The sequence below is a fragment of the Equus quagga genome, chromosome 14 (assembly GCF_021613505.1).
Source record: "Equus quagga isolate Etosha38 chromosome 14, UCLA_HA_Equagga_1.0, whole genome shotgun sequence".
Classification (NCBI taxonomy): Eukaryota; Metazoa; Chordata; class Mammalia; order Perissodactyla; family Equidae; genus Equus; species Equus quagga.
In genome coordinates, this window is record NC_060280.1 from 52,054,878 (window position 1) to 52,081,085 (window position 26,208).

A 26,208-nucleotide genomic window follows, 5' to 3' on the forward strand; every position below is an offset into this window, starting at 1 on the left:
TCAATGTGATAGTATTTGTAGATGAGATCTTTGGGAGATAATTAGGTTTAGATAAGGTCCTGAGGGGCCCTCATGATGGGATTACTGCCTTTATAAGAGGAGGAGATACCAGAGCTCTCCGCCATGTGCAGACACAGCTAGAAGGCAGCTATCTGCAAGCCAGGAAGAGTCCTCACCAGGAATCAAAGCAGCCAGCACCTTGATCTTGGACTTCTCAACCTCCAGAACTGTGAGAAATGTGTGTTGTTTAAACCACCCAGCCTCTGGTATTTTGCAATAGCAGCTAGAGCAGACTAATACTGATTTTGGTACCAAGAAGGGGAGTGCTCCTGTAACAAATACCTAAAAATGTGGAAGTGGCTCTGAAACTGCTTAATGGGTATAGGTTGGAAGAGTTTTGAAGTGCATGCTAGAAATATAGATGTTAAGGTTGATTCTGTTAAGGTCTCAGATGGAAATGAGGAACATGTCACTGGACACGAGGAAAGCCAGTTCTTGTTATCAAATGGCAGAGAACTTGGCTGAACTGTGTTCTAATGTTTTGTGGAAGGTGGAACTTGCAAGTGATAAAATTGAATATGTAGGTGAGGAAATTTCTAAACAAAATGATGAAGGAGAGGGTTGGCTCCTCTTGAATACTTCTAATAAAATATGAAAGGAGAGACATGAATTTTGAAGAAGGAATTGTTAGGCAAAAAGAAACCAGAATTTGAAGATTGGAAAATTCTCAGCCTATCCATGTTGCAAAAAATAAGAAAGCTTGTTCTGAAGAAAACACTAAGAGTGTGGCTGAGCAACCATTTGGTAAAGAGCTCACAGGTGCAACTTATGGACTTTATCAGCCATTTCAGCAGAAGCCAGGAATAGAGATGGGATTGTACCAGGAAAGACACTGCCAGTTTGAACTAAAGGGGACAGAAAAATATGAGACGAAATAAAGGCTGTCAGACTTCTTAGATCCTACAGGACCAGACCATAGAGCATTTAGCTGCAAACATATTCTATTCTTCAAGAAAAGAGAAGAAGTGAGAATGCAGTTCAGAGATCATCAGGGCCACCCCCTCAGTTTCAATACCACACTGCCCCTTTCAGGGAGAACCACGGAGGTGGGGCCGCCACCCCGGTGGGTCTGGAAGGCAGAGCATTGAACCAAAGAGGATTATTTTTGAGGTTTAAAATCTAATGGAATTTGCGTTGCTAGATTTTAGGTTTGCTTGGGACCATCACCCCCTCTTTCCTACTTCTCCTTTTTGGAATGGAAATATCTATCCTTTGCCCATCTCACAGGTGTATTTTGGAAGCACATGAATTGTCTGGTTTCACAGGTTCACAGCTGGAGAGGGATTTTTGCCTCAGGATGAATTGTACCTCAAGTCTCACCCATATCTGATTTAGATGATATTTAGGTGAGACTTTGGACCCTAGACTTTAGAGTTGATGCTGGAATGGGTTAAGACTTGAGACTGTTGGGATAGAATAAATGTATTTTGCATGTGAGAAGGACATGAATTTTGGGGGATCAGGGGCAAAATATTGTGGACTGAATTACGTCCCTTCACAGTTCATATGTTGAAGTCCTAACCCCACCAGTGATCTCATCTAACCCTAATTACTTCCCAAAGACCCCCCCCTCCAGATACCATCACATTTGGGGGTTTATGGCTTCAGCATGTGAATTTTGGAGGGACACAATTCAGTCCATAGCAAATGCTATTTCTCTGTCTCAGATTAAGTGGTTTGAATTTATCTTCTCTCACCATCCAAACCCTCCTGCCACTTCCCAAATCAGAGCTAGGGTAGATTTATTAAAATGGCATTTTGCCGTATGTCAATCCCTCATCCTGTGGCCACCAATCTATCTTCAAAGATCATCTGGCTCTATACTGTTCTTGTTCTTTGGTCTTTCAATATTGCTCAGACCTACTCTATCATTTTCTGTGGTATTCTTTTCACTTTAATCCCCCAGAGGATTTTGCCTCTGAAACAAAAGGAGCTTTTCTTAGCAGCATAGCTTTGAAATTACTGAGGCATATGCAGTTCCTGGCTCCCAGGCATCCTTCTTGCCTCCACACTAGCCCAGCTCAGGATCAGAACAAGAGCAACAGGTCCTAGCAGGACTCTACGTGGACAGCCAGAGGGAAGAAGTGCAAATAATTGCTAGTATTACTCTTCTCAAGCTCAGGCTACTTCTCAGGTCAAAAATCCTGCAAATATATTGGGGAGAGGACACACTAAGGCCACCATACCTAGGTCTGCAATCTCCCTAAGCCTTTGAAAACAGAACAACACTACTCCTTTATATTTGAATGAGTCTGTGTGTATATGTGGGTGCATAAAAGCAAGAGAAATTAACTGACTCATTGAGGCAATAATAAAAATATTCACTTTAATCTTTATGTCTTTCTGTAATTTAATAGAACCTCTAGTAACAGAAAATCCATTCCTGAAAGGCACATTCAGGAAATAAGTGTGGGGTGGGAGAAGGGGTAGAAGGGGGAAGAACTGGAGCTACAAGAGAAAAATAGACAAGACACCATGATTTCAAATTTCTCTAATTCCAAACTTGTGATAATTTGATTAGGGCCTGACTTGGAAAACCATTTTTTATAATAAACACTGTAAATGAGATCACAACAGATAAATTTCTAAATGGAGAGAAACATTTTCAAGATACCTTCAAGGACTTTAGAAACACTGATTACTTACATTAATTAAACTTTGAAATATGAAGTATAAAGCATTAAGCATAATACAAATCCAAAAATGTATAAAGCAGTTCCTATACTTTTATAGGCAATTCTGATTTGTGCATTAAAACTGATTAAGAACTTCCTACTACACAAAAAAACATAGTTTTCATTTTCAAGTGTTTTCTAATTTATATATCCTTTATCTAGGCCTGAAATGGGGAAATTTTGTTGTAAACTTTTAATAATTAATAAAATGAACAAGCTGTAAAATAAGAATTTGATAAAATCCTAAACTAATTTGCCTTTTAAGTATATCAAAACGTAAGTCATATTTGGTTACTTCTTAGAATCTCTGCATAGTGACATTTGCTTTGGAAATAATTTGTTTTGGAAATAATATAAATTAATTTTTATAACTCTATAAAATGTCTTTTTTCAGGAACTGAAGTGAAAAAAATTGAAGCTATAAATGTACCTTGTACACTGCTTTCAATGTCATTTTTTAATCGGTTATACGATGAAGATATTGTACGAGACAATGGACATATTGTTAAATGTCTAGATTCTTTTTGTGATCCCTTTCTTATTTCTGATGAGTTACGAAAAGTAAGTACAGAAGTTTAAAATTTCAGAATAGAATTTTGTTTCAGGAAATGCTTAATGTCAAAAACTTTTGTCTGCCTAAAACCCATAAAATACCTCTTATCAATGACTAATGATCAGTAATAATCATTACAATGGTACATTTCTTCCTGGATGGGACTTTTAGGGTCAGCTTAATTATTTGTGTATTTCAGTAGTTCTCAACTGGGTGCTATTGACATCTAACAGGTAGAGGCCAGGGATGCCGCTAAACTTCGTACAATGCACAGTACAGCCCCTTACAACAAAGTTATCTGGCCCAAAATGTCAATAGTGCTTAGGTAGAGAAACCCCAGCCAATTTAATTGATGGCTGTTTTTCTTCAATATGGGGCTTTTAACATATCAAATGAATACTTAAAAACATCCCTGAGTACAAGAATCTTTTAATCTCATCACTGAGACCAAAAAACCCATTTGATTAAGTTAATTTTTGTTTTAGTGAGTGGTATACTGAACTTGGAATCAGAAGACATGGATTATTTACCTAATTCCTGATTTTTTATCAGGAATTGCCTAAGGATAATAATAATGTTAGGCAAATAATTCAGTCTCTTGAGCCTCAAGATCTTATCTGTACAGCATGGAAATTAAAATGCCCATTCTGCTTTCTTCCTGAAATCGTTGAAAAAATGAGTTGAGAAAGCATTTAAATGCACTTTTTAAAAGTATGAAATGCTTTAAAATAAGATATATTATTATTTTAATTACTGAGAAAGACTGTGTACAAAGTGGTTAAAAATTAGGGCTTTGGTATCAAATAGACATTGGTTCAAATCCAGGCTCTGCCACTTAATAACTGTGACACTTGACCTCTCTACACCTCAATTTCTTCATCTATAAAAAAGGAATAATTTAAGAATTATGTGAGTGAATGCCTTTAAAGTGCTTAGCACAGTGCCTGGCGCTTAGTAAGCTTTCAATAACATTAATGACTACTACTAATTACTATTATTATTCTGCATTGAGAGAGAAGTCTAATGTATTGCAAATCCAGATAGGACTGAACTAGGGAAGTTACTGATGCACAGCATTCTAGACATGAGAATCTTGTTTGGAGGAGACCAGGAGACATCCAGCCAGTCAATACACTGCTCTACACTAGGACAATACCTGAAAGAACTGTTCGTTTAAGCAAAACAGAAAATTAGCTAATTGAGAGTACTCAAACTCACACAATTGAATGAGACTATGTACAGTTTTCTCTTTAGTTAAGTGAAGTATTTTTATGTGTAACCCAAGAAAATATAAATACTGTACAATGGGGATCTGATATTAATTTCTACTCCTCCTCACTGAGGATTGGAAGTTAACATTCAGAAAGTGTCTGGTCTAGTCTGGTTTTCTCCCCTTTGGGGTACTACTAAGCTCTCAGCTCTTCTCTCTGTCACTGATCAGTGGTGGCATACTTACCTCTTTGTCTCAAGGCCCTTGTTGCTAATTTCAGAGAGTTCACCATCACTTCTCCAGAGAGACCCTCAGTAATGGACTTTTTTAAAGGAGGATTTGCTTTCCAACAGAATACCCTGCAAAACTGCCTGCTGCTGCCTGTCTTATTTATTACCATGAATAGATCTCTATTCAGGAAGTGTTGGGACTCAGCGTTTTCCTGCTAGTTGCCTATATGCTTTGCTCTTGTGTTCTTTGCCACTCTGTGGCGACAGGGAGGGTTTTAATTTGGTTGCTTTCTGGCTGAAAAAATAAATAAATAACTTCCAGCTTTAGCCTGAACTAAAAAGGGCTCCCCATTGTGCAGCAACACAGATTCTATTGGCATACTGTGTAATGTAAGTACTGATAATAACCTCCTTCCTGACTGTGGCTCAGAAGTTTGACTGATTAACCATTGCGTACCTACTCTCTGAGGGCTACACAACTAAACAGAGCTGTATGTGAATGAAGAGGGAGATCAGACACAGAATGTTATTGTTTTGACATTCATTCTGAAATTTTTTTAATTATTGTAATTTTTAAATTCACAGCCTAATCAATTCCATATATGAGTGCTCATGTAAGCCATGTGTTAACTATGCATTCCTAAGGGCTTTAGTCATCCTTGTATTAAGCCAGATCTTTAGGTAGCTGCAAACTTGGGCTTCAGTATCGTTTCATTTCCTGGGGCCGGGGTCGGGGGTTGGGGTGGGTGGGGAGAGATGTACAAGTGTTACAAGTGGCACACCCAGAGCAATAAACTATGGACCACTTCCCCTTTCCTATCTTTTACTGTATATAACTGGCTTTCAGCAAATCATTTTAAGTAAACTGTGTATAGACCACATCATAGAGTTTATTATTTTTTTAAATGCCTTTTCTATAATGGCCTTGTGGTGAATTTTCATTTGTGATTGGGGTAAATAAAATGTTAAGCTTAATAATTTTCCTAATTAAGTGTACTTTCTTGCTATTAGACAATGATTGTTGTATAACTCATATTTCCCTCCTTTACCTGTATGGTAGTGTTAAGTGTTATGCACAATTTTTATGGCTTTTCTCCATCTATGTGTATTTATTTTCTCTTCGCACTTTATTTCTTTGTTACAGTTTTTTATCTTTTGTTATTTTTGTCTTACTATATCCATATTTTATTGTTCACTATTTCACTTTCTTTTTTTGTGTGTGAAGAAGATTGGCCCTGAGCTAACTTCTGTTGCCAATCTTCCTCTTTTTGCTTGAGGAGGATTGTTGCTGAGCTAACATCTCTGCCAATTTTCTTTCCTCTGTTTTATCTGGGATGCCGCCACAGTGTGGCTTGTTGAGCCGTGCTGGGTCTGTGCCAGGGGTGCTAACCTACAAACCCCAGGCCGCCAAAGTGGAGCACCGAAGTTAACCACTATGCTGCTGTGCCAGCCCCTCACATTCTTTTTTAAAGTAGGTGGGATGTAAACTATTCAATAAAAGAAATATGTGTTGGAGGCTGGCCCAGTGGCATAGTGGTTAAGTTTGTGCTCTCTGCTGTGGCGGCCCAGGGTTCACCAGTTCAGATCCTGGGTGCAGACCTGTGCACCACTCATCAAGCCATACTGTGGCAGTATCCCACATACAAAATAGAGGAAGGTTGGCACAGACGTTAGCTCAGGGTCAGTCTTCCTCAAACAAAAAGAGGAAGATTGGCAACAGATGTTAGCTCAGGGCCAATCTTCCTTACCAAAAAAAAAAAAGAAAGAAAGAAATACAACATACATTCATCACCTTGTTCATGTCTACTGCAGTCAACAAATTAATCAATTGTCTGTTATGCCCAATGATATAAGAAAATCCCACACATCAGACCTAGTCAATCTGTTTTCTGAGAGAGGTAGCAAGGTCTCAAGAGAGCAAGAGTCAATGTAGTTTGGTGGTGTGTAAGGTGATATTGAAGGAAAGCAGGAAAAGGAGAGGTGGTTATGAGGCTCCAATTACCTGAAGAGTTCAAAATGAAGTAATTGTTGGGGTAAGGAAAGTAGTGATCCAACCACTATAAGGTGAGAAAGCTTAGAAAATGACCATTTGTTTTCAGCCTCTGGATAGAAGCAAAGACCAGAGACCTTATGCAATGGAGAAATTTCTCTATTTATTTATGCTTCCTTTGTTTCCAAATAAGATTTAGTGCTAAAATTGCAGTAGCACTGAAGCGGTTACTAAAGATGCAAACTAGAACAAAGAAAGGAAGCAGCAGAAGACAAGACTTCAATTTAGATTTATTCCTTCCATTGAATGTCACTACCTACTGATAAAAGGGAGGGAAAATAAGTGCAGGTCTCACAGGTCAGTCTCTCCAGTTGCCTCACGATCAGTTCTTTAAATAGGTCTAAGACTGTTTTTAAATATATAAATTGAAACTCTTGAAAACATAAAAATTAGGCCCTCGAATTATGTTACATTAAGATTAATTTTATCATCTTACTCAGGTTTTGCTAGTGGAAGACTCAGAAAAATATGAAGTATTCAGCCAATCTGATAGAGATGAGTTCCTGTTTTGTCTTTTCAAACATCTTTGTCTTGGTGGAGCCCTTTGTCAATATGAAGATGTGCTTAGTCCGTACCTGGAAACAACAAAGCTTATCTATAAGGATCTAGTGAGGTAAAGTTGCTAGATTACAATATGTAAATCTCTGGTTAGAATAGTGTAAATATTTTGTTTAACTATGGTGGGATTACCCAGCAGCTGTTTGTGGTCATGTTAACAACCAAAGTGTCTACAAATAGCACCATGCAGACGCCCCTCTCATGGTCTCCTCCTCCTCCAGGCTAGGAGATTTCTGGGTTTCCCTGACCCTCTTTTAGTCCTCAGTCTCCTCATTCTTCATCTGTCTCTTTTCCTTGTTTCTTCACTCAGTCCTGTCACCCACTCTATTCTGTGTTAGCAACTGCCGTCTTCCAGGTCTCCTTTTTTTCCCTAGGCCCTCCTTTTAAATCTCTAAGGAACATGAGATCCCTCAGAATGTTTGAATTTGTTTGACTAATAGTAATAAATAATAGTAAAATAATTTACTACCTTTATTCTAAAGAGGTGGAAGAATTTTCATCTAGGTGTAATCTTTACCTTTTCAAATTAATCCCAAAGCTGTATAGTTTGTTTTAGGTATTCCACTAGCTTTTTTTTTTTTTCTTCTTGAAGATCAAATGAGAAAATCTTTATAAAGCTCTTATTTATACTTTTATTTTAACTGAAGTGAAGATTCTTTGGTTAGGTTTTTAAATAATGATGATATTGGATCATCTTTGTAGGCAAAGGGGATAGGAACAAGTGAAAGCAAAGGGTCCCCGAGTTTAGTTATAAAATTTTACTTTAATGGGAAAACAACAGAATTAGCTCTCATCGGGCTCTTGATTGTTATGTTATTTATATTCAACGCCTCAATTGTCAGATTCATGCCATGTGTGATTGCAGCTATACAACAAGTGGCATGATTTAGTTATTTTATTCAGTTAGTTTATTTCTGATATGGTTTTAAAAACAGGAAAATATTTCTGTAATCTGTCTCTGATTTTAATGAAAATGTCATTGTGTCAATACATAAAGACTGTTGGAAGAGTGATGTTAGAAACAGAATTTCAGAAAAAGCATGCATGTGCCTTCATCAAACATATTCTGTTCTTATCATTTGCAGCTCATGAAAACTTACCGGACTGCGTTTGGTCCTCCCTCTAGATACTCCTTGGCATACTGTAGACACACACACACACACACACAGACAGCCCTCCCCCCCCACTGCCACCAGTGTGGCATGTGAACCTGCGAAATTCCTCACTACTGTGTGCTGTGGAGGAGGAGATTCTGTTGGAGATACTGAAATAGAAGAAACTTTAGAACTTAAACACTGAAGAAACTGCTGTTTTTCCCAACGTTCCCTTCCCTGGATTCTCACCTGTGATTCTCTTCTGCACTTTTTGGGTGCTAAGAAAAAGTATGACTTAAAGAGTAGTGGCCACTCGTAAAAAGAATAGCCAAAATTCATAACATTTTGCAGAAAGAATAGGAATTGTGTCCAGGGAATCACCACTTAATCAGGCAACCAGCAAATGTTAATGTTGTCCACAGAACTCTGCGAGCATGAGACAGCCCTTGACCTTAACGGAACTATAGCAAACTAACATGTTAAATAACAGCAAAGTAATTGTTTGAAATCTTTTGTGAGTAAAATTTTTATACTGCAATAAATACCCCAGAAGTTCAAAAGAGGAAATTGTCAGTGTGAGTGTGAGCAGTCAGGGAAGCCTTGATGGAATGGAGTCTACGAGGACCAGTAAAGAGAAGGGCAGTCTGTTCCCCCATTCAGGGGAGATTCATCACAAGTCTGTCATCCTAGGGGAGGCTGGAAGGAGACCAACCCAATTACAGTATAACTTTTCTTTAAGAACCACCAAATATTTCTTTCAATGATCCAAGTTTAAGCATGCTTATAAATTTCTTGGCTGAATGAGAGGGGATATGAACTTGTCTTCCCAAAACAACTTCAGTAGAAAATTATAATTAGAATAAATATTTGCCTAAGATGGCTTAGGTGCCAGCATAAAGCAATTGAATGGATTAAATGATCTCAGAATCCCTTAAGAGCTGTGTTGGTTGGCTCATCACATGTACTGTGTGTAGCTTTTCTAGTACTAATCATGCAGATTTAGGTCAGATGCTGTGTCATTTGGTTAAGGTAAAGATAAGGTGGATCAACAGAGCAATTATCAAGGAAAGGGTAAGTAGAGGAAGCATAGGTGGAACTTAAAGCATCATCAATTTCTCAGAATTCTGAGACACGTATCCAATCATTTCATTTGTACAAGCCAACTTAACCAAGAAGGATATTTTTTCCTGTTCCTTTACTTGAATTTTGGGTGTTTTTGCATGCTATAGACAAACATCTGCTATCTTTCTCATTATACATGCAGTAGCTGCTTTACAGTATCTCACCTGCTGTTGTGATACACATGATCACTAATCCATTCTAGCAAAGACATCCATCCCTTAGGTTTGTGGATGTTAGGGGCACATTACAGAGGCTGATTTTAGGAGTCTCTGCCTGAAACAAAAGGCTAAAAACATTCTTAAGATATTTTCTCCCTCATCCATTATTACAAATCCTATAATATACACCTTTTAAATATTTTGGGAAAGGCCTTCTTTTCAAGGATTATGGTTCCTTTAAATCACGTAGGCAACACTTTAGAACTATTTTCTTAGAGAGTAAATGATCAGTTATTTCATTACATTTCAAAAATGTCTATGCAGAAATAATTCTATAGTTACTAATGGTACCTGTGTCTTTTCTACTTTAGACATTAAACACATGCTCTTGTCAAAGTTTTTGGAAAGGTTCCCCAAGCTACATATCTGCCACAGATGTGGAATTTTATGATTTGAACTGAAAGGCTTAGATTATGGCCTTCAGATGCTAATTAAGTAGTGAGGTCCTTTCTTCTTAAAATGAGCAGTTACCTGGAATGGTCTGTATACCATGATGTTTAGAGTCATATGGGACTGATCCTCAAAAATTGGCATAAATGATATTGATAAGAAACCATTCATTATTTTATTTCTAAACCATTGATATAATCACACTTTTAAAAAGAACCATAGGGAAATTATGTTCCAGCATCCTTAAAAACCATGGTTACCTGGAGAGCGAGTTAGTGACTGCCAAAAATCTGATACAATGCAATTATTAGTAGGACACCTAGGGCATTAATGAATATCACTTTACATTTCCTTTTTTTTCTTAAGAGATATAGTACAGGTGATACTGCACTTGATCTATAAAAAATTATACAAATTATTTTATAGATATTTTAAAGTAACAGTAATACAGGATCAGAGATAATAAAATGGAATAATGTGATTTATTTCTGTTAGGAACCAACTTCTAATAATGTACAAATGGTAGTTTCTTTTTTAAATAAAACACTTATGGTACATGTTAATATGTGTTAAGTGATTGTTAAAGGAAGCATCAAATACTAAATTTTTCTCTAAGTTTATTTGATAAGCATAAACTTTTACAGGTTTTTTTTTACATTTTTTTAATTGAAGGGTAATTTACATACAGTAAACAAATCATAGTGTACATACAGCTCGGTGAATTTTTATGTATGTTTACACCCATATAACCACCTCCAGATCAAGATTTAAAGTTAGATATCACCATACTATGTTCTGTATTTTGGTCTGGGTGGTTATATAGGTGTATACAAATGTTTTATATGTAGTGGTTATACTCATCCTTTGGAAAAGCACAGAATTTTAAATGTAGTCTTCAACTTTTAAGCAGTACATCTTGGGTATTAAAGAAATAAAAGAAAATGACCTCAAGCTGTGTCATGGAAATATATGGAAATCAATTTAATTGCATGAGTCCTAGGTTTAAATCTGAATGAAATGTTTTAGAGATGAAAACTGCCTAAGAATCGTGAACCCTGAAATGGCTTAGGTCTGGCCATCTCCAATAGGTGCACAAGCTCAAACACACTCGCACACAAACACACACACCCCTCCCTCCCACAGAGTCCCCCTTCTTCTTGCTCCTCCTTCTGTCTCTCCCCATTACTTTACACACACACACACACACATAAACATACACACGTGTACACACACCCTTCCACAAAGTCCACTTTCTTCTTTCTCCTCCTCTCCCTCTCTCCATTACTTACACATATCTAGTGAAGGAGAAGCAATACTTTCATCTGATAAAGGGAAGAAGAAGGATATCTTCCTTTAAATTTAACCTGCACATGTCACACATGAGTAATACCTTTGATGCGTACGTATTTATAGAGTGTAAGTATAGGATAAACAGGTGAGGTGTAGGAAAAGAGAACTGGACTCTGTGTCACCTAGATTCTATTCCCAGAAATACCGCTTTTAGTTGGAATGTCTTAAATATATCATTTAACTCCTCTAGTTATCTTGTCTATAAAATTGGCAGAATAATTCCTGTCTCCCTGAGTTACATGATCTTTATATAAGGGAAAGTGTATAACGGTATTTTGCAGATTGTAAAGCATTATAAATATGTGTGTATATTTATATATAGGTTAATATATAAATATATGTCTCTAGCTTATTTCCTCAATCCTCAGTTTGCTTCCTCATCGTTATATATTGCCATAGGTCATCTTTTGTGGGGTGAGTACGTGAAAGAGAACTAGTGAGAGAAAATGATTTTAATATGATATAACTTAGCAATACATAAGTTAACAAATGGTTTTCATATACGTTATCACACTTAATTCTTATATAATCCTAAAAGGAACCATATTATGCCCAGTTTATATATGAGAAAACTGAGGTTCAGAAAGGTTAACCTTGCCCAAAGTAAAATAACAGATCAGTGGCAGAACTGGCATTTATGTTTAGGTTGTTTAATTCTTTAGTATGCTTTTATCTGCCCCTTGCAGCTGTCTACACTTCAATCTGACTTATGGCAATTCTTGTTTTTCCAATAATTGTCTCTGGCCTGCGAGTCATTTCATCACCCGAGTCTCAAACTGACCTCAAACCTTCTAACTGTAAAATTCAATTTTCTGCAATTTCAGTGCAGTTGACCTTGCCCCATCTTTGGATGAAACCACAGATGCCGTTCTTTTCAACCACTTTAGGTGGATATTATATATTTCCATGTTATATATGAATAAGAACACCTGAATACTAAAAGGAATCAGTATTTTAAATGTATTATGCCAATGCTTGTTATATTTAAAATGTACCCTTTTCCTCCCCTATTTTAGTGTTCGAAAGCATCCTCAAACCAAGAAAATACAAATTACCTCTTCTGTCTTTAAAGTTACAGCATATGTAAGTGTTATGGGGAAATTTGCAATCAATCAATTTAATTACTTGTTATTGATAGGGTTGTTAAAACTGGAGTTAGCAACTAGGATGATATTATGCCTAGGAGGAAAGATGATGATATTTAGGTTTTTTGTTAAAATTGAAAGTCGATAAGGTGTGCTTTTATTTTGAGGACAGTATGAACTTTTTTCCCCTGGCTTCCTTTCTGTCGTCCATGTCTAATAATAGTCCTTACTCATTTTAGAGCTAAAACTGTGACTCTGATGGAGTAGAACACAGTTCTCTAGTCTGTCAAACCGTAATTTATAGGGCAAATAAGTAAGAATGCCATAAATGTCTTTATATCACAGAAAATCTGATACTTGAATTTTAGTATCATACAAAAGATTATTAATATGAAGCAGTTTTTAAGTATCTTCATTTAATCAGTTAAATATTTATTGATTATCTCTGTGTATCAGCTACTGTGCTGGGCTAGGGCACAGTGATAAACAAAAGAAACATAGTCCCTGCCCTCATTGTATAGATGGACCATGTTCTAAAAGAAAGCAAAGATAGAAGAAAATTGCAAAACAGAAATTTTGCAATATTAGCACTTTTTTAAAAGATAGGATTTCCTTTTGGACTATAAATTCCTTAAGGTCAAGAATTATGCATGTTTGGGGCTGGCCCCGTGGCCGAGTGGTTAAGTTCGCGCGCTCCGCTGCAGGCGGCCCAGTGTTTCATCAGTTCGAATCCTGGGCGCGGACATGGCACTGCTCATCAAGCCACGCTGAGGCAGCGTCCCACATGCCACAACTGGAAGGACCCACAACTAAGAATATGCAACTATGTACCTGGGGGCTTTGGGGAGAAAAAGTAAAAAAATAAAATCTTTAAAAAAAAAAAAAAAAAGAATTATGCATGTTTGTATAGTACGAATGTATTGTTAGCATAATAGACTGTACTGTCAATAAATATTTAAAAATATTAGTTAACTGCCAATTTATTGTCAAAGATTTGATGTATGTTTAATAACATTTTAACAGAAAATGTATAATATTTAAATATGTTGCTTATTATTTAAATGCTGTTGTCTCCTAAATAATTCAGCTTTATCTTTTTCAGGATTCTGTTGGTATGTGCTACCCTTCAAGAAAGAGTCATGAGCAGACGTTTTCTTACTTTATTGTGGATCCTATCAAGCGTCACGTTCATGTTTTATACCACTGTTATGGTGTGGGGGAAATGTCTTAATAATGTTCTTTCAGATTGTCTATATTTATTATTTCCTTATTTACCAATTTTTAATTTTAATACTGATTTATAGGTTAACATTTACTTTGTAAGTTAATTCACATAAAATGCAAAGAACAAGCTTAGAGCAGAAGAAAACAAATACTAAGATGCTTTTCATTAAATTTGTCTGGAATAGTAGCTGAGGAAGCAGATTCCATCCCTAACATAATCTATACCAATACAGGTGTAAAATTTTTACAGAAGGTTGCAAAGAACTAAAAATATAGTTTATATTTGTTGCACTAAGATTCAGGTGAGTCCTCAATTTCCCAGGTGTGTGATTTTAGAAGCTAATTAATTCTGGATTAACATTGTGGCAGAAAATTAAACATCTGATCATTAATTAAACTGATTAATTAAACATGATCATTAATATGAACTGTTAGCTTTTAAAGTTTGAGTTTCATTTAACTACGTTTCTTCATTGCATAAAGATTTACATCTCTGGGGCTATAAAAAGCATAACAGTTCGTTTGCTTCCTTTGTCCCACTAAAATCCTCAGTAAAAACATAATCTTCTGAAAATAACTGTAAACTCTTTTATCACATAATAAATGAAAACTGCAGCTGCCCCTTAGCTAATACCAGCACTATATGTAAACAGAGGAAGTTGCCCTGATGGTATTATTAGGTTGGCAAAAGGGTACAGAGCAGGGTCTCTTAGTACTGTCCCCTTATTACATTCACAGAATGAATATATAACTTAGACTTTTTTAATGGAAAAAGTGATTGACATGTACCCCAAAGGTGATGGAGAGCCTGCACAAGGTGTTGAGACTGAGGCCGGGCGAGTTTGGAATATATATTTCTGTGTTGTAGGGATAAGGTTGCTAATCTTGGATTTGAACCTATGGTTATATCTGGAGGGCAGCTGGCAATTTGGGTATAGAGCTCAGGGGAGAGTTTGTTTTACTTCTAATACCTAGCACAATGCCTTTGCATGTTAAATGTTTATTGAATGAATATTTTCTAGATATGTTCATAGTATCTATAGATTTTTTTTAATCCTATTAAAAAAAACATAAAATCAAGAACAAAAATGTCCAGTCTTGCTACCAGTCTTGGTGGCTACACACAGACCCCTGCAACTTGAGGACCCTCTTTTAATCAATCAGTTGGTCAATCGACAGTTCTTTTTGAGTAACAATTCTGTGCAAGGCACCGTGCTGTTTACTTTAGGGAAACATACACTCCCTATAAACCTAGTAGAGAAGGTAATCTGTAAGAATGTGTCAATAGACAGTGATTGTTACATGAATTCAGAGAAGAGATTGTTATGAACTAGGCCTAGGAAGGGCTTGGTCTGGCTTCTATAGAAGAACTGGTAGGATTTCAACAACTGAAAGGAGAGCGGTCCAACGGAGTGAAGAAGCATGATGTGGCCGGGTGCTCTAAGCCTGACCCTGGGATGAAAGTTCAGAGGCAAAATATACGGAACTGATACTGAGGAGTTGCCAGTGTTTTTTCTCTGCTTTAAAGGTGGAGGTAGAATACACCTTTGAGGAAAGATTGCACCATTGTTTTGGGAAAATCATTTTAGTGACCCGTCTGTGATTATGCAAATTCTCTGAATTGAGAGGTATAATAGCATGGTAATAAAGAATTTGTCTAGGCCATAAGATTGCCTGGATTCTTAATTCTGCCATTGCTTGCTGTGTGACTTTGAGCTAGTTATAACTTTCTTGTGCCTTAGTTGCCTCATCTATAAAATGGGGGAATAATAGGACTCGTTCATAGATTATTGTGAAAATTACATAAATTAATGTATATATTGGGCTTAGAATGGTGCCAAGCATAGTTCAAATGTTCATGAATTTTGCCTCTTTTCATTCTCTATTGAGGAAATATGAAAAAATCAGGAGCTAAACTGTCTGCATAATAATGTTAAACGCTGTCTTCCTTAAGATCAGAATTGCCTTTCTACAGATTTTATCATTATTAATTTGACTAGATGGAATGTAAAAGGTGGGAACACTGGTTTTTTACCCTCTCTCTAGACCCCAGAAAATGTAGAGGATGTAAGCTTGGACTCCAGATATTTCTTTGGCAGCATTTTGTACACTTAGAATTATTTGCTCAACTATTTGTAATAATTTATTTAATGTCTGTCATGAAAATAGGAACTGTGTCTATTTGGTTCATCGGCAATACCTAGTACAGTGCCTGGCACTTAATTGACACCAGTATCTGTTCTCTGATGACTGAGTCCACTCGATGGAGAAAAGCTGGCCCTTGAAGTGTGGCCGCAGGGATGGAGAGTGAGGGAGTGGGGAAGAGTGGGCAGCGAAGGTTAGAGAGCATCGTTAGTGCAGTAGTTCCTCTAGTTATCCCTAAGCCTTTTGTAAAATGTTGCCCACTATTATAATCTGGATTTAGCTGTACTGCGTGGGATTAGACATGCAGCCTGGGAGGATGCCTGGGATGAAATTGTCCCTGGAGAACAGCAGCAGCCTGTAGAAGCCAGCTTTGAAAGAGCAAGCTGCGATAAACTGAGAGTGGAGGATTTTTCTGGAGTGAGAAACTGATCCCGGTGACAAGTGACAACAGATTGGTTTTCTGGGACTTGAGAACGTTCTTCAGAAACTCTGAAAGTTACTTAAAGAGAGAATGCTCACAGAATTGTAATTTGGACATTTAAAAAGGGACTTAGACGGAAGATTGGAGAACTTGGGACGTTTAAGACCCATGAGCAAAAAAATAAATACAGAGGCATAGAAACACAGGTGGTTTGAGGGGACATGAGTACACCTGACTAGTTGGAACTGAAGAATCCTCTCCAAGAGTTCTGGGTAATAACACAGGGAAGACAGATTAATGGGGACCTGGTCACTGAGGGCTGTGGGTACAAAGCTAAGAAATTTAAATCTTTTAAGTAGGTGATGTATAGCAGTCATTAAAGACTTTTGAGCAGGGTAGTAGCGTCTTGAAAGTGATGTTCTGGAACGATTAGTCTGGCAGTGATAAATTGGGGTGAACAAAGTCCAAAGAACTAATAGAAGATTATAGTAGTTATGAAAGCACAGAGTTGACTTATCTCAGTTAATAGCAATGGAAATCTTTCTGGGCATCATGAAGTATGTGACAATAGAATGCTCATTAGGAAAAAATCAAATATGGCCCCCCAAAACGGTTAGCTACTGGGTGAATTATGAAGTGTTGGGTATGTGAGACACTCAGGACTGGGAAGTGGGAACTGTGGTAGGCAGTTGTGGGCAGAAAGGGGAAATCCCTCTTCCTCACTGTCATTCCTGCCCTAAACCCATCCTCATCCAGCTTTAGTCCTTACAACTTTGAAAAACCTATGTCTGGAGGTTCTAAAAACTGACTGGAGTCTTCTTATGAAAACTGTCTATCCTGAAGGCTCCTAAGTCATCCAGCTAATCAGCCTGTATTTGTTAAGAACTAATATCATTCATTCTTCCACAAATATTTATTGATTACCTACTATGTGCTGGGCACTTTCTAGGTACTGCAGATACAGCAATGAGCAAATCAAACAAAAACGTCTGTGTTTGGGGGTTTACATTCTAGTGCCCGTAACAGTATTATGATAGAAATACCCAATTATTCTCAAGAAATTTGAAGTTTTGTTGGTGACGTGACACACTCACGATTTTTAATTTTTTTCAATCTGATGGGTGTGAAATTGTATTTATTATTCTGATTGCTCCGACTCTTTTATGAGGTCAAGCATGATTTTATGTATTTCCTCCAACATGTATATTGATTCTGATGGGCAGCTCCAGGGTTGGGAACCACTGCTCTACTCTCTACTTCTTCTCTAGCTTGAAAAAAAAAAAGAGAGAGAAAGAATAGATGAAAACAAAAGAACAGAGGAAAGAATAAAAGGGAAGTATGCTGTCTCTTACAGTACAAGCTGCATTAATTAGCACTAAAAGCTGCTTTTAGCTCTCCATTTAGCAGTGTCCAACTGACAGACACTAGCAGCTGGTGTACCTGATATCCTCTAGTGTAAGTCTTCAGTCTCTTGACCTGGCACGCATGTTAAAGTTCATTGGGATAGGCAGGCTAAACTGGGTAAATAAGGTTGAAACTTACCCTTCCTGTTTATCTTCTTTTTTTTTTTGTAAAGAGAAAAAAGTCACTGGGCTTTAACAAACACTAAGAATCTGTAATTATTTTTATCTTTCTCAATACTAGAAAGGTGTGTGAGAGAAATAGTAAAATGGAAACCACCTATGACAATATAAATTAACTTTTTTTAATAAGTTAGCTCTTATTCAACCAAATTTTTGATCAACTGGTCACTCTTTCCTCCCTTATATTGTAGAATTAAACACTTATTCTGCTTAAAAGTACTTACTTCATACATATAAAATAAGGTTAAACATACCACTGAAGTCCTAAGGGAACCTAAAGAGGTCAGAGTCAAGGATGGTCCATAATGAAAGGCCTCTTTGAGAAGGGAATTGAGGTAAATTTTAAAAGAAATGATAGTCATGGATTGGCTCAGGGGAGGAAAGATTTCTAGACAGAGAGAATGTTCCGTGCTATGATGTAGAGGTAGAAAATGTGGCATTACAAATTTCCTTGGATAGAGCAGCAGATATGCTTAGAAAAGTAGATTATTCAATAACCACTCTGTGCCAGGCAGAGTAAACCTGGCAGCACAGTGGTGAACGAAACACAAAATCACTGCTCCCAAAAACATACAATCTATAACAGAAAAATATAGTAAAATGCGTAAGGTAATTATAAATTACAGTTTTTCTAGGAAATAATAGTAGTCTGAGAAAATTCCTCTGTGGAGCTTACATTTGAATTGAGACTTCAGCATATTTAGTTTGCAGAAAAAACATAGCATATGTGAAGGCCCTGAGATGAGAATGAGTTTAGTGTGTTCTAGAAACTGACAGAAGTCATTGTGAATGGAGCATAGCAAACAAGAAAGAGTGGCATATAGGGGCCATCCTGGTGGCATGGTGGTTAAGTTCGCACATTCCACTTTTCGGCAGCCCGGGGTTCGTCGGTTCAGATCCCAGGTGTGGACATGGCACTGCTTGGCAAAAGCCATTCTGTGGTAGGCATCCCACATATAAAGCAGAGGAAGATGGGCACGGATGTTAGCTCAGAGCCAGTCTTCCTCAGCAAAAAGAGGAGGATTGGCAGTAGTTAGCTCAGGGCTAATCTTTCCCAAAAAAGAAAAAAAGAGAAAAAATAGCATGAGTTGAAATTGGGAAAGCAGAAAGATCATGCACATTTTATAAGCCAATGAAATGAGTTTGGAATTTAATGGTAGTGCGATAAGAAACCACTATAACATTTTAAGCAAGGGAGTGATATACATTTCCAAAAGAGCAAAAGATCACTATGGCTATTGTATGGTAAATGGATTTGAGAAGACGTGGGGAAACTATTACGATGGTCTAGTGAGAAATGAAGGCAGTTTGGGCAAGGATGGTTCCAGTGAAGATGGAGTGTTAAGGGCTGAATTGTGTCCTCCCCAAAACTCATATGTCTAAGTCCTAATCCTCAGTACCTCAGAATGTGACTTTCTTTGGAGATAAGACCTTTAAAGAGGTAGTTAAGGTAAAATGAGGTCAAATTTGTGGGCCCTATTCTAATATGACTGATATCCTTATAAGAAGAGGAGGTTAAGACACAGATAGGCACTGAGGGAAGACTGTGTGAAGACACCAGAAGAAGATAGCCATCTACAAGCCAAGGAGAGAAACCTCAGAAGATACGAACCCTGTTAACACCTTGATGTTGGACTTCTAGCCTCCAGGACTATGGGAAACTGAGTTTCTGCTGTTTACCACACAGTCTGTGACAGTTCCTTATGGCAATCCTAGCAAACTAGTATGTGGAGGGAAGTGTATATATTCCAGTATTTTTGGTCCCAGAACCACTGTTATTTGCTGATGGATTGAATGAGGGGGTGGGGAATGGGCATTGGAGAAGTCAAGGATGACCCTCAGGTTCCTGGTTTAGAAAACTCTACCTAAAATATTTAACAAGGAACAACTGTATAAAATAAAAGGGCAAGAGTTGATTGAAAGCCTTGAAATCTGGAAAGATGGGAATTAAATAAAACGGGATAATGTATGTGGAAGTAAAAGTGTCATGCAAATGTAAGTCGTTGTTGACTTTATCATAGTTGTTGTTAGTGTGTGATACACAATAGGAATCTACTACAGTTTTGAGTAGGAAAGCAAGAGGGAAAATGGCACTGAAGGGAGATGGGTTTAGAATCATAGAAGATTGATGGGAGCAGGAAAGGCCGGATGGAGTCTGGGAGACCAGCCAGGAATTGGCTTCAGAAATTGAGGTGTGAGCTGAGGAGTGTCTGATGTCTCTGGGAAGGTCAAAGGGACTGGAGACATTTCAGTAAACGGACACACATACATGCACATGCACATTTACGTACATATGTACATTAAATAGCTGAGGCCAGAAGCGAAATGTAACTAAGCCACCTGTCATTTTCTGTGTAGGTGGCAATCATACCTAAAGTAATTTTCTTAAAACCTTCTTGGGGTCAGGATCCATGCCTAGCACAATGCTTTGTACAAAAACTTAGTCAATGTTGTAGATAGGGTAAGTAATCCATTATTTTGCCTTTTTCAAAAGGTAGTAGTATGGTGGGATATCTCTGGAGCAGGAACTGGACGTTCTGGCTGTGTCACTGACGAGCTGTTTGGCTTTGGGCAGGTCATTTAACCTTGTGCCACCACCGAACAGAACTTTGTGTGATGAGGGGAAGTTCTCTATCTGTGCTGTCTGATACTGGAGCTACTAACCACGTGTGTAGCTATTGAACACTTGAAACGTGGCTAGTGTGACTAAGGAATTGAATTTTCTATTTAATATGTGGCTGGTGGCTACCACACTGGACAGTGCAGATTAACCTCTCAAGATCTTAAGTTCTTCTTGTGTAAAAGGAGGGAGTTGCGCTAAGTGATCTCCTTTACCTTTAGTTCTAGAATGCTGTTATTCTAATTCATCACAACAAATCACTGCACCTTATGAGTTCAAATTTTGAATTCCTAAAACAAAATATATTTCTAAAGAATGTTAATTATATACTTTTACAAGTAGACAACATGTAAATAATGATCTTCACAAATTTTAATTATTTATAAATGATGTTTTGGACAGCATATAGCATATTTTGTGACATTAACAACTGGAGAAGAACATGGGGTACTTGGAGAGGATTCAGAGGACTGCAAGAAGATGATTAAAGAGTTGAGAAATAAGACATTGAGTAAAGGTTAAGAAACTGGGATTGTTTAGGAAAAAAAGACTGAAGGAAAACAATTATTATATTCAAGTATATGAAGGGCTGTTAGACAGAGATGGTATCCAGATGTTCTCCATTTAGTAGACAGAACACTGGAAACTTAGGTTAAAGAGGAAATAAGTTAAATATTAAGAGGCACTTCCAGAGAGTTTGGTGTATTAAATTCTCAAAAGAAATTTAATTTTTAATTTAATGGTTTTTAAAACAGTTTTTGTGCCACATGTCATATCGAAGATATGCATATGTCAAAACAATAGTCACAGAATGTTAAATAAAACTAAAAACAAATTGGAATCACTGCTTAATAGATCTTTTGAAATAGGATTAATTGTCAGCTCTCAGGAAGATTCAAGACACTTTTTGAGATCCTTTACAACTTGAATATGTTACCAAATAAATAGATTTTTTCAATTATCAAATACTATATACTAGATATAGATATTTCTAGAATAAACGATGAAATTAAAGGATTACTTATCCATAAAATAGTGAAGGTATTACCTTGATGAGTAATATTTACAAAGCATGATATTTAATATTTATAGAATAAAAACAACATGGGATACAATATAGAGTAGTGGTTCTCAAATGTTAACATGTGACAGAATCTCCTGGAGGGGCTTGTTAAAACCCAGATTGCTGTGTCTACCTCCAGAGTTCCTGATTCAGTAGGTCTGGGTCATGGCCTGAGAATTTATATTTCTAACAAGTTTTCAGTGATGCTGATGCTAATGCTGTTGGTTTGGGGACCACACCATGAGAACCATTGATAGAGACTATAATATATTTTGTATTTCTAGAAGACACCTTTTCGTTTCTAGTATAATTTAGTAGAGTATAGAAAATGATGAGATCTAGTAGCCTTTCATGCCTGGGTGTGGAAAGCACAAGTTCAAATTTAACTACTGTATTATATACAGTTCTTTGGGAGCTTCCATTACATGCCCCACTCAAATCTGCCCTAAGCCTGAAGGGCTTCATACTCCAAAATTCTTCACATCCAGCTCTCAGAGAAAACTTTAATTTCTCCCATATGGATAATTTTAGCTAGATTTTAGAAGAAAAATAAATCTGATTTAAAATGATTTCTTTTTACTGCAGTATATATGACTTTACATTTAAAAAAAGAAGCCTATTAAAAAAATGCATCTTTAGTGGTATAATATGAAAAATATATATATTTGAAAAGAGTGGGTCTTTCTATAATAGGCCTGACATGTCCTCCAACATACCAAAAGAACAGGGTTGAGCAATTTACCCATGCCCCCAATCCTTTCTGGAAGGTTGTCATACTTTTGTATATTGTTTATTAATTTAGGCAACTAGCTCACCCAGATAGTAACCGGAGTAGAGTTGCTCATAAATATTTTTTCTGCTCTCTGGGAAAAGTGTCCACTGTACAACCAATTATCAGAGAAGGCCATTTAAATAAGTGAAAAGTTGACATTATAAATTTTTTACAAAGAAGTATTGTCACATACTGTGGCTTATCTCTTTTCCTACAGCAGCTCTCCACCCCAACTGATACTGTGTAACTGAACAGGGGTGAATGTGATTTTGTTTTTTTAAAATAATTATTTGCGTATACTGTAGATAGCCATTTCTAAAGTGCTTTGAAATTACCTGTCCTCTAAAATTGGTAAACATGACACTTTGAGACCTTGTTTGTCTTTCTTATTTGCTTTGGCTTATCATGGCTAAACCTAGGGAAAAATGCCAGTCTAATACCACTTACTGTCACATACGTCAAAGCAATGGATTCCGAGTTAAGGAAGTTCCCCGGGAGCTGCAGCACATCCTCTTTAGCTGCATAGATAGCTTTGCAGTGACCCTGTCTTTGAGCATCTATCTGTGTGCTAAATCCCTTTTCCAATTCTGCTAATATCTGCTAAATAAGATCAGTAATTGTACTAGTTTTGAAATTTTTTTTAAAGAAATGGGTAGCTTACAGCTATAATTAGAGGTAGGGCTATGAGATATGAGATTCCCTTCTATCCAGGACTAGACTGAAAAACTGTTCGACAAGGCTCCTGGTCGTTATCATATCCATTTATTGTTCACAGTTGTTTCTAACTATTGCAGCGAGTACTCCTTCAAGCCAGAGACTATCTCATAATTATTGATTAGCATCTAATGTGGAACACGCATAACAATCGACACAGGCTGTAGTAATAAACATTTTACATTTGAGAATTCAGAACATGAATTAGAATGATAGAATAAATAATTTCAGGACTATGTTAATTCACAAATACACACAAAATATCTTCTAAATATTAAAGTGGAGAACTCTGAGATAATGTCTCTGGGTTGAATAATGAAGTCATATCAGGTCAAGCAGAACTTTCTTCAAGCTGTTCCTTAAATTCTCTTCATGCAGTTACACTAGGTCAACTAAATCTTGGGCCTTCTTAAACTGCATGATGCAATAATGAAAAGTCGTTCACACTTCTTATTTTATTTAATCTTCCTTATTATCCTGTGAAATAGGCAGTATAGTATCAATTACTACCCATGCCTGGCACATAATCAGCACTCTACAAGTACTTAAACAAACGTTTCATCTTAATTTCATCTACTCAGTGCCAGACATATAGTTAGTAGACAGTAGGAAGACCCAAAAACAGAAGGGAATAATTAGAAGCTTTGAGGTGATGAAGCCATGAGTGAACAGAAATCACGAGGAAGAGAGGAAAGGAGTCCTCAAGTTTTAGCAGAAAGGGAAGCCAAGTCCCAGTCGTGGATGACTGTGATAGGGGGACTTAGAAAAAGAGCGTGATTGATTCTGGGCATTAGGAGATCCTGCCAGTGCAGGTAAAGCTACAGTGAATCCTGAGCAAGACATACAGCTACGTGAAGCCCAGCTCCAGGTGTTAGACTGCTTCTTTCTCTCTTTCTCCTTGTGAATTCTCAAGTTAGACCCTCATTAACTGAGGTAACCCGTATCCCTTGCAGTATGAAAAACCATAAAAAGTATATTGTCCAGGAAATTTTTTCTAAACAACTTCTTTTTTGGCGTAAAAGGTTCTGCCTCTTCACACTTTCAATCTGACTTCCCGGAACTGAACCAAGCTTTGTCCTTAACGTTTAATATTAAGACTACATAACCTTGGGGCCAGCCCATAGCCAAGTGGCTAAATTTGCACGCTCTGCTTCTGCGGCCCAGGGTTTTGCTGGTTCGGATCCTGGGCGCGGACATGGCACTGCTCATCAGGCCATGCTGAGGTGGCGTCCCACATGCCACAACTAGAAGGACCCACAACTAAAATATGCAACTATGTGCTTGGGGGATTTGGGGAGAAAAAGCAGAAAAAAAAAAAAAGATTGGCAACAGTTGTTAGCTCAGGTGCCAATCTTTAAAAAAAAAGGCTACATGACCTTAAACCAGCACTTATTAGTCAACAGAAATAAATAAAACATTCCTTAAATGACAGAGTTGCTCTACTTCCTTATGATGCATAAATTCGTCAATAACTCTTTTGAACTGTCTGCAGTTAAACATAATATTCCTGATGCAGAGTTTGAGTTCTGGAATCAGAACTGTAGATTCAAATTCAGCTCCACCACTTACCAGCAGTACAACTTTGGGTAAGTTATTCAACTTCTCTGTGCCTCAGCTTCCTCATCTATAAGAGGTTGTTTTTAATTTTAATTTTTAATTTTAAAGGGTTGTTATAAGGATTAAATGAGATACTCCATTTAAGGAACTTAGCACAGCATCTGGCATAATGTTAACTGTTACTTTTATTCCATCAAGAACATTTGAAAATTCAGGCAAATTCACTAGCATTTACCAAATGTTGTAAGTCTTGGAGGTATATGATATAGAAACTTCTGTCTGGTTGTGGAGACTGAATTTTCAAAACTAGAATCATGGCAGCAAGTTAGTTATTTGAGATCCAAACCCCTACCTTTACTTTTGGGCTCTGGGATCCCTCCTTACCTCTTTCCCCTCCTCCTTTTCTGTATTTATTGAGCACCTACTATTAAGCACTGCTGGTATGGGAATAAAGAGATGGCAGGCACTGTTGCAGAAGTACCAAGAGTCGTGCTGGGGACACAGACATATGGAAAAAAATTACAACAAACCATGGTACATGTCATGCTGGAGGTGGTGAGCAGTTTCTGTGAGATCCCAGAGAAAAAGCCACTCACCTACCGTGGGGTGGAGACCAGTGAGAAGGGGAGAGCCAAGGAGGGCTTCCTGTTAGGGGTAGACACATGGATTAAGTCTTGAAGGTTGAGTACCAAGGGAAACCAGGGGAAAAGAGGAGTAGGAGAGTTCCAAAAGGCAAGAATAACATCTGCAGAGGCCAAAGGGTAAGAGGGAAAATGGCTTATTCAAGGAACCACAAGTGATGCAGTATGCATGGAAAACAGAACATATATAGGTGACTTGCAAGAGATTGGTTTAGGAGAGAAGCAAGGACCAGAATGGTGAAGGGCCTTATCTACCATCCTAAGAGGTTGGATTTGTCCTGAATTATATCACAATATGATCAGACTTTTATGCTGAAAAGATCACTGACATCAGAATAGAAGTCTAATGGAGCCACATAAAACTAGAAGCAGGGACATGATTTTGGAAGCTCTGCAAAAAATGATGGGAAGTGAGGTAGAAGTGGAAATGGACATGGAGTTGGGCAGCAGACTGTAAGACCTGAAAGAAAACATGCATTATGAACAGGTTGGATGTAAGTGATGAGAGGGAGGCAATTAAGAGGACACTCAGTTTTCTGGCTTCAACAACTGGGTGGCTCATCATGCCATTAACTGAGATGGTGAATCAGAAGTAGGATGTGGTTTTGGAGGGTGTGTCTGTGGTAGGAGGTGCAGAAGATTAGGGGTAGAGTTCGTTTTTAGGTGTGTTGAGTCAAAGGGTAAATGAACAAAAGGTGAGGAAGTGAAAATCAGTCTTGTGGACTGCTCTTTCAAAAAGTGTACCTGTGGAGGGTAGGCCTTGTGAGGTTGTATATTCATTTCTCTAGGTTCAGAGGAAGACTTAGGGCTTGTGTGCATGATGCCCTCCATTTCTCTCAGCAATTGGTGGTGATACAGTTTTCTGAAGGGTAG

At 37.4% G+C, this 26,208-nt stretch overlaps 1 protein-coding gene across 1 annotated transcript in view; it reads left to right on the forward strand.

The window, feature by feature from the left end:
- Window positions 1–15,446, forward strand: part of CFAP300 (cilia and flagella associated protein 300) — a 26,780-nt gene extending 11,334 nt beyond the window's left edge. The window contains exons 4-7 of the mRNA XM_046637808.1: window positions 3,130–3,296; window positions 7,219–7,391; window positions 12,527–12,593; window positions 13,698–15,446. Of these exons, the coding sequence (XP_046493764.1) occupies window positions 3,130–3,296; window positions 7,219–7,391; window positions 12,527–12,593; window positions 13,698–13,826 (536 nt within the window). The 3' untranslated portion in view covers window positions 13,827–15,446. The remainder of the gene's footprint in view (window positions 1–3,129; window positions 3,297–7,218; window positions 7,392–12,526; window positions 12,594–13,697) is intronic.
- Window positions 15,447–26,208: the final 10,762 nt, after the last annotated feature.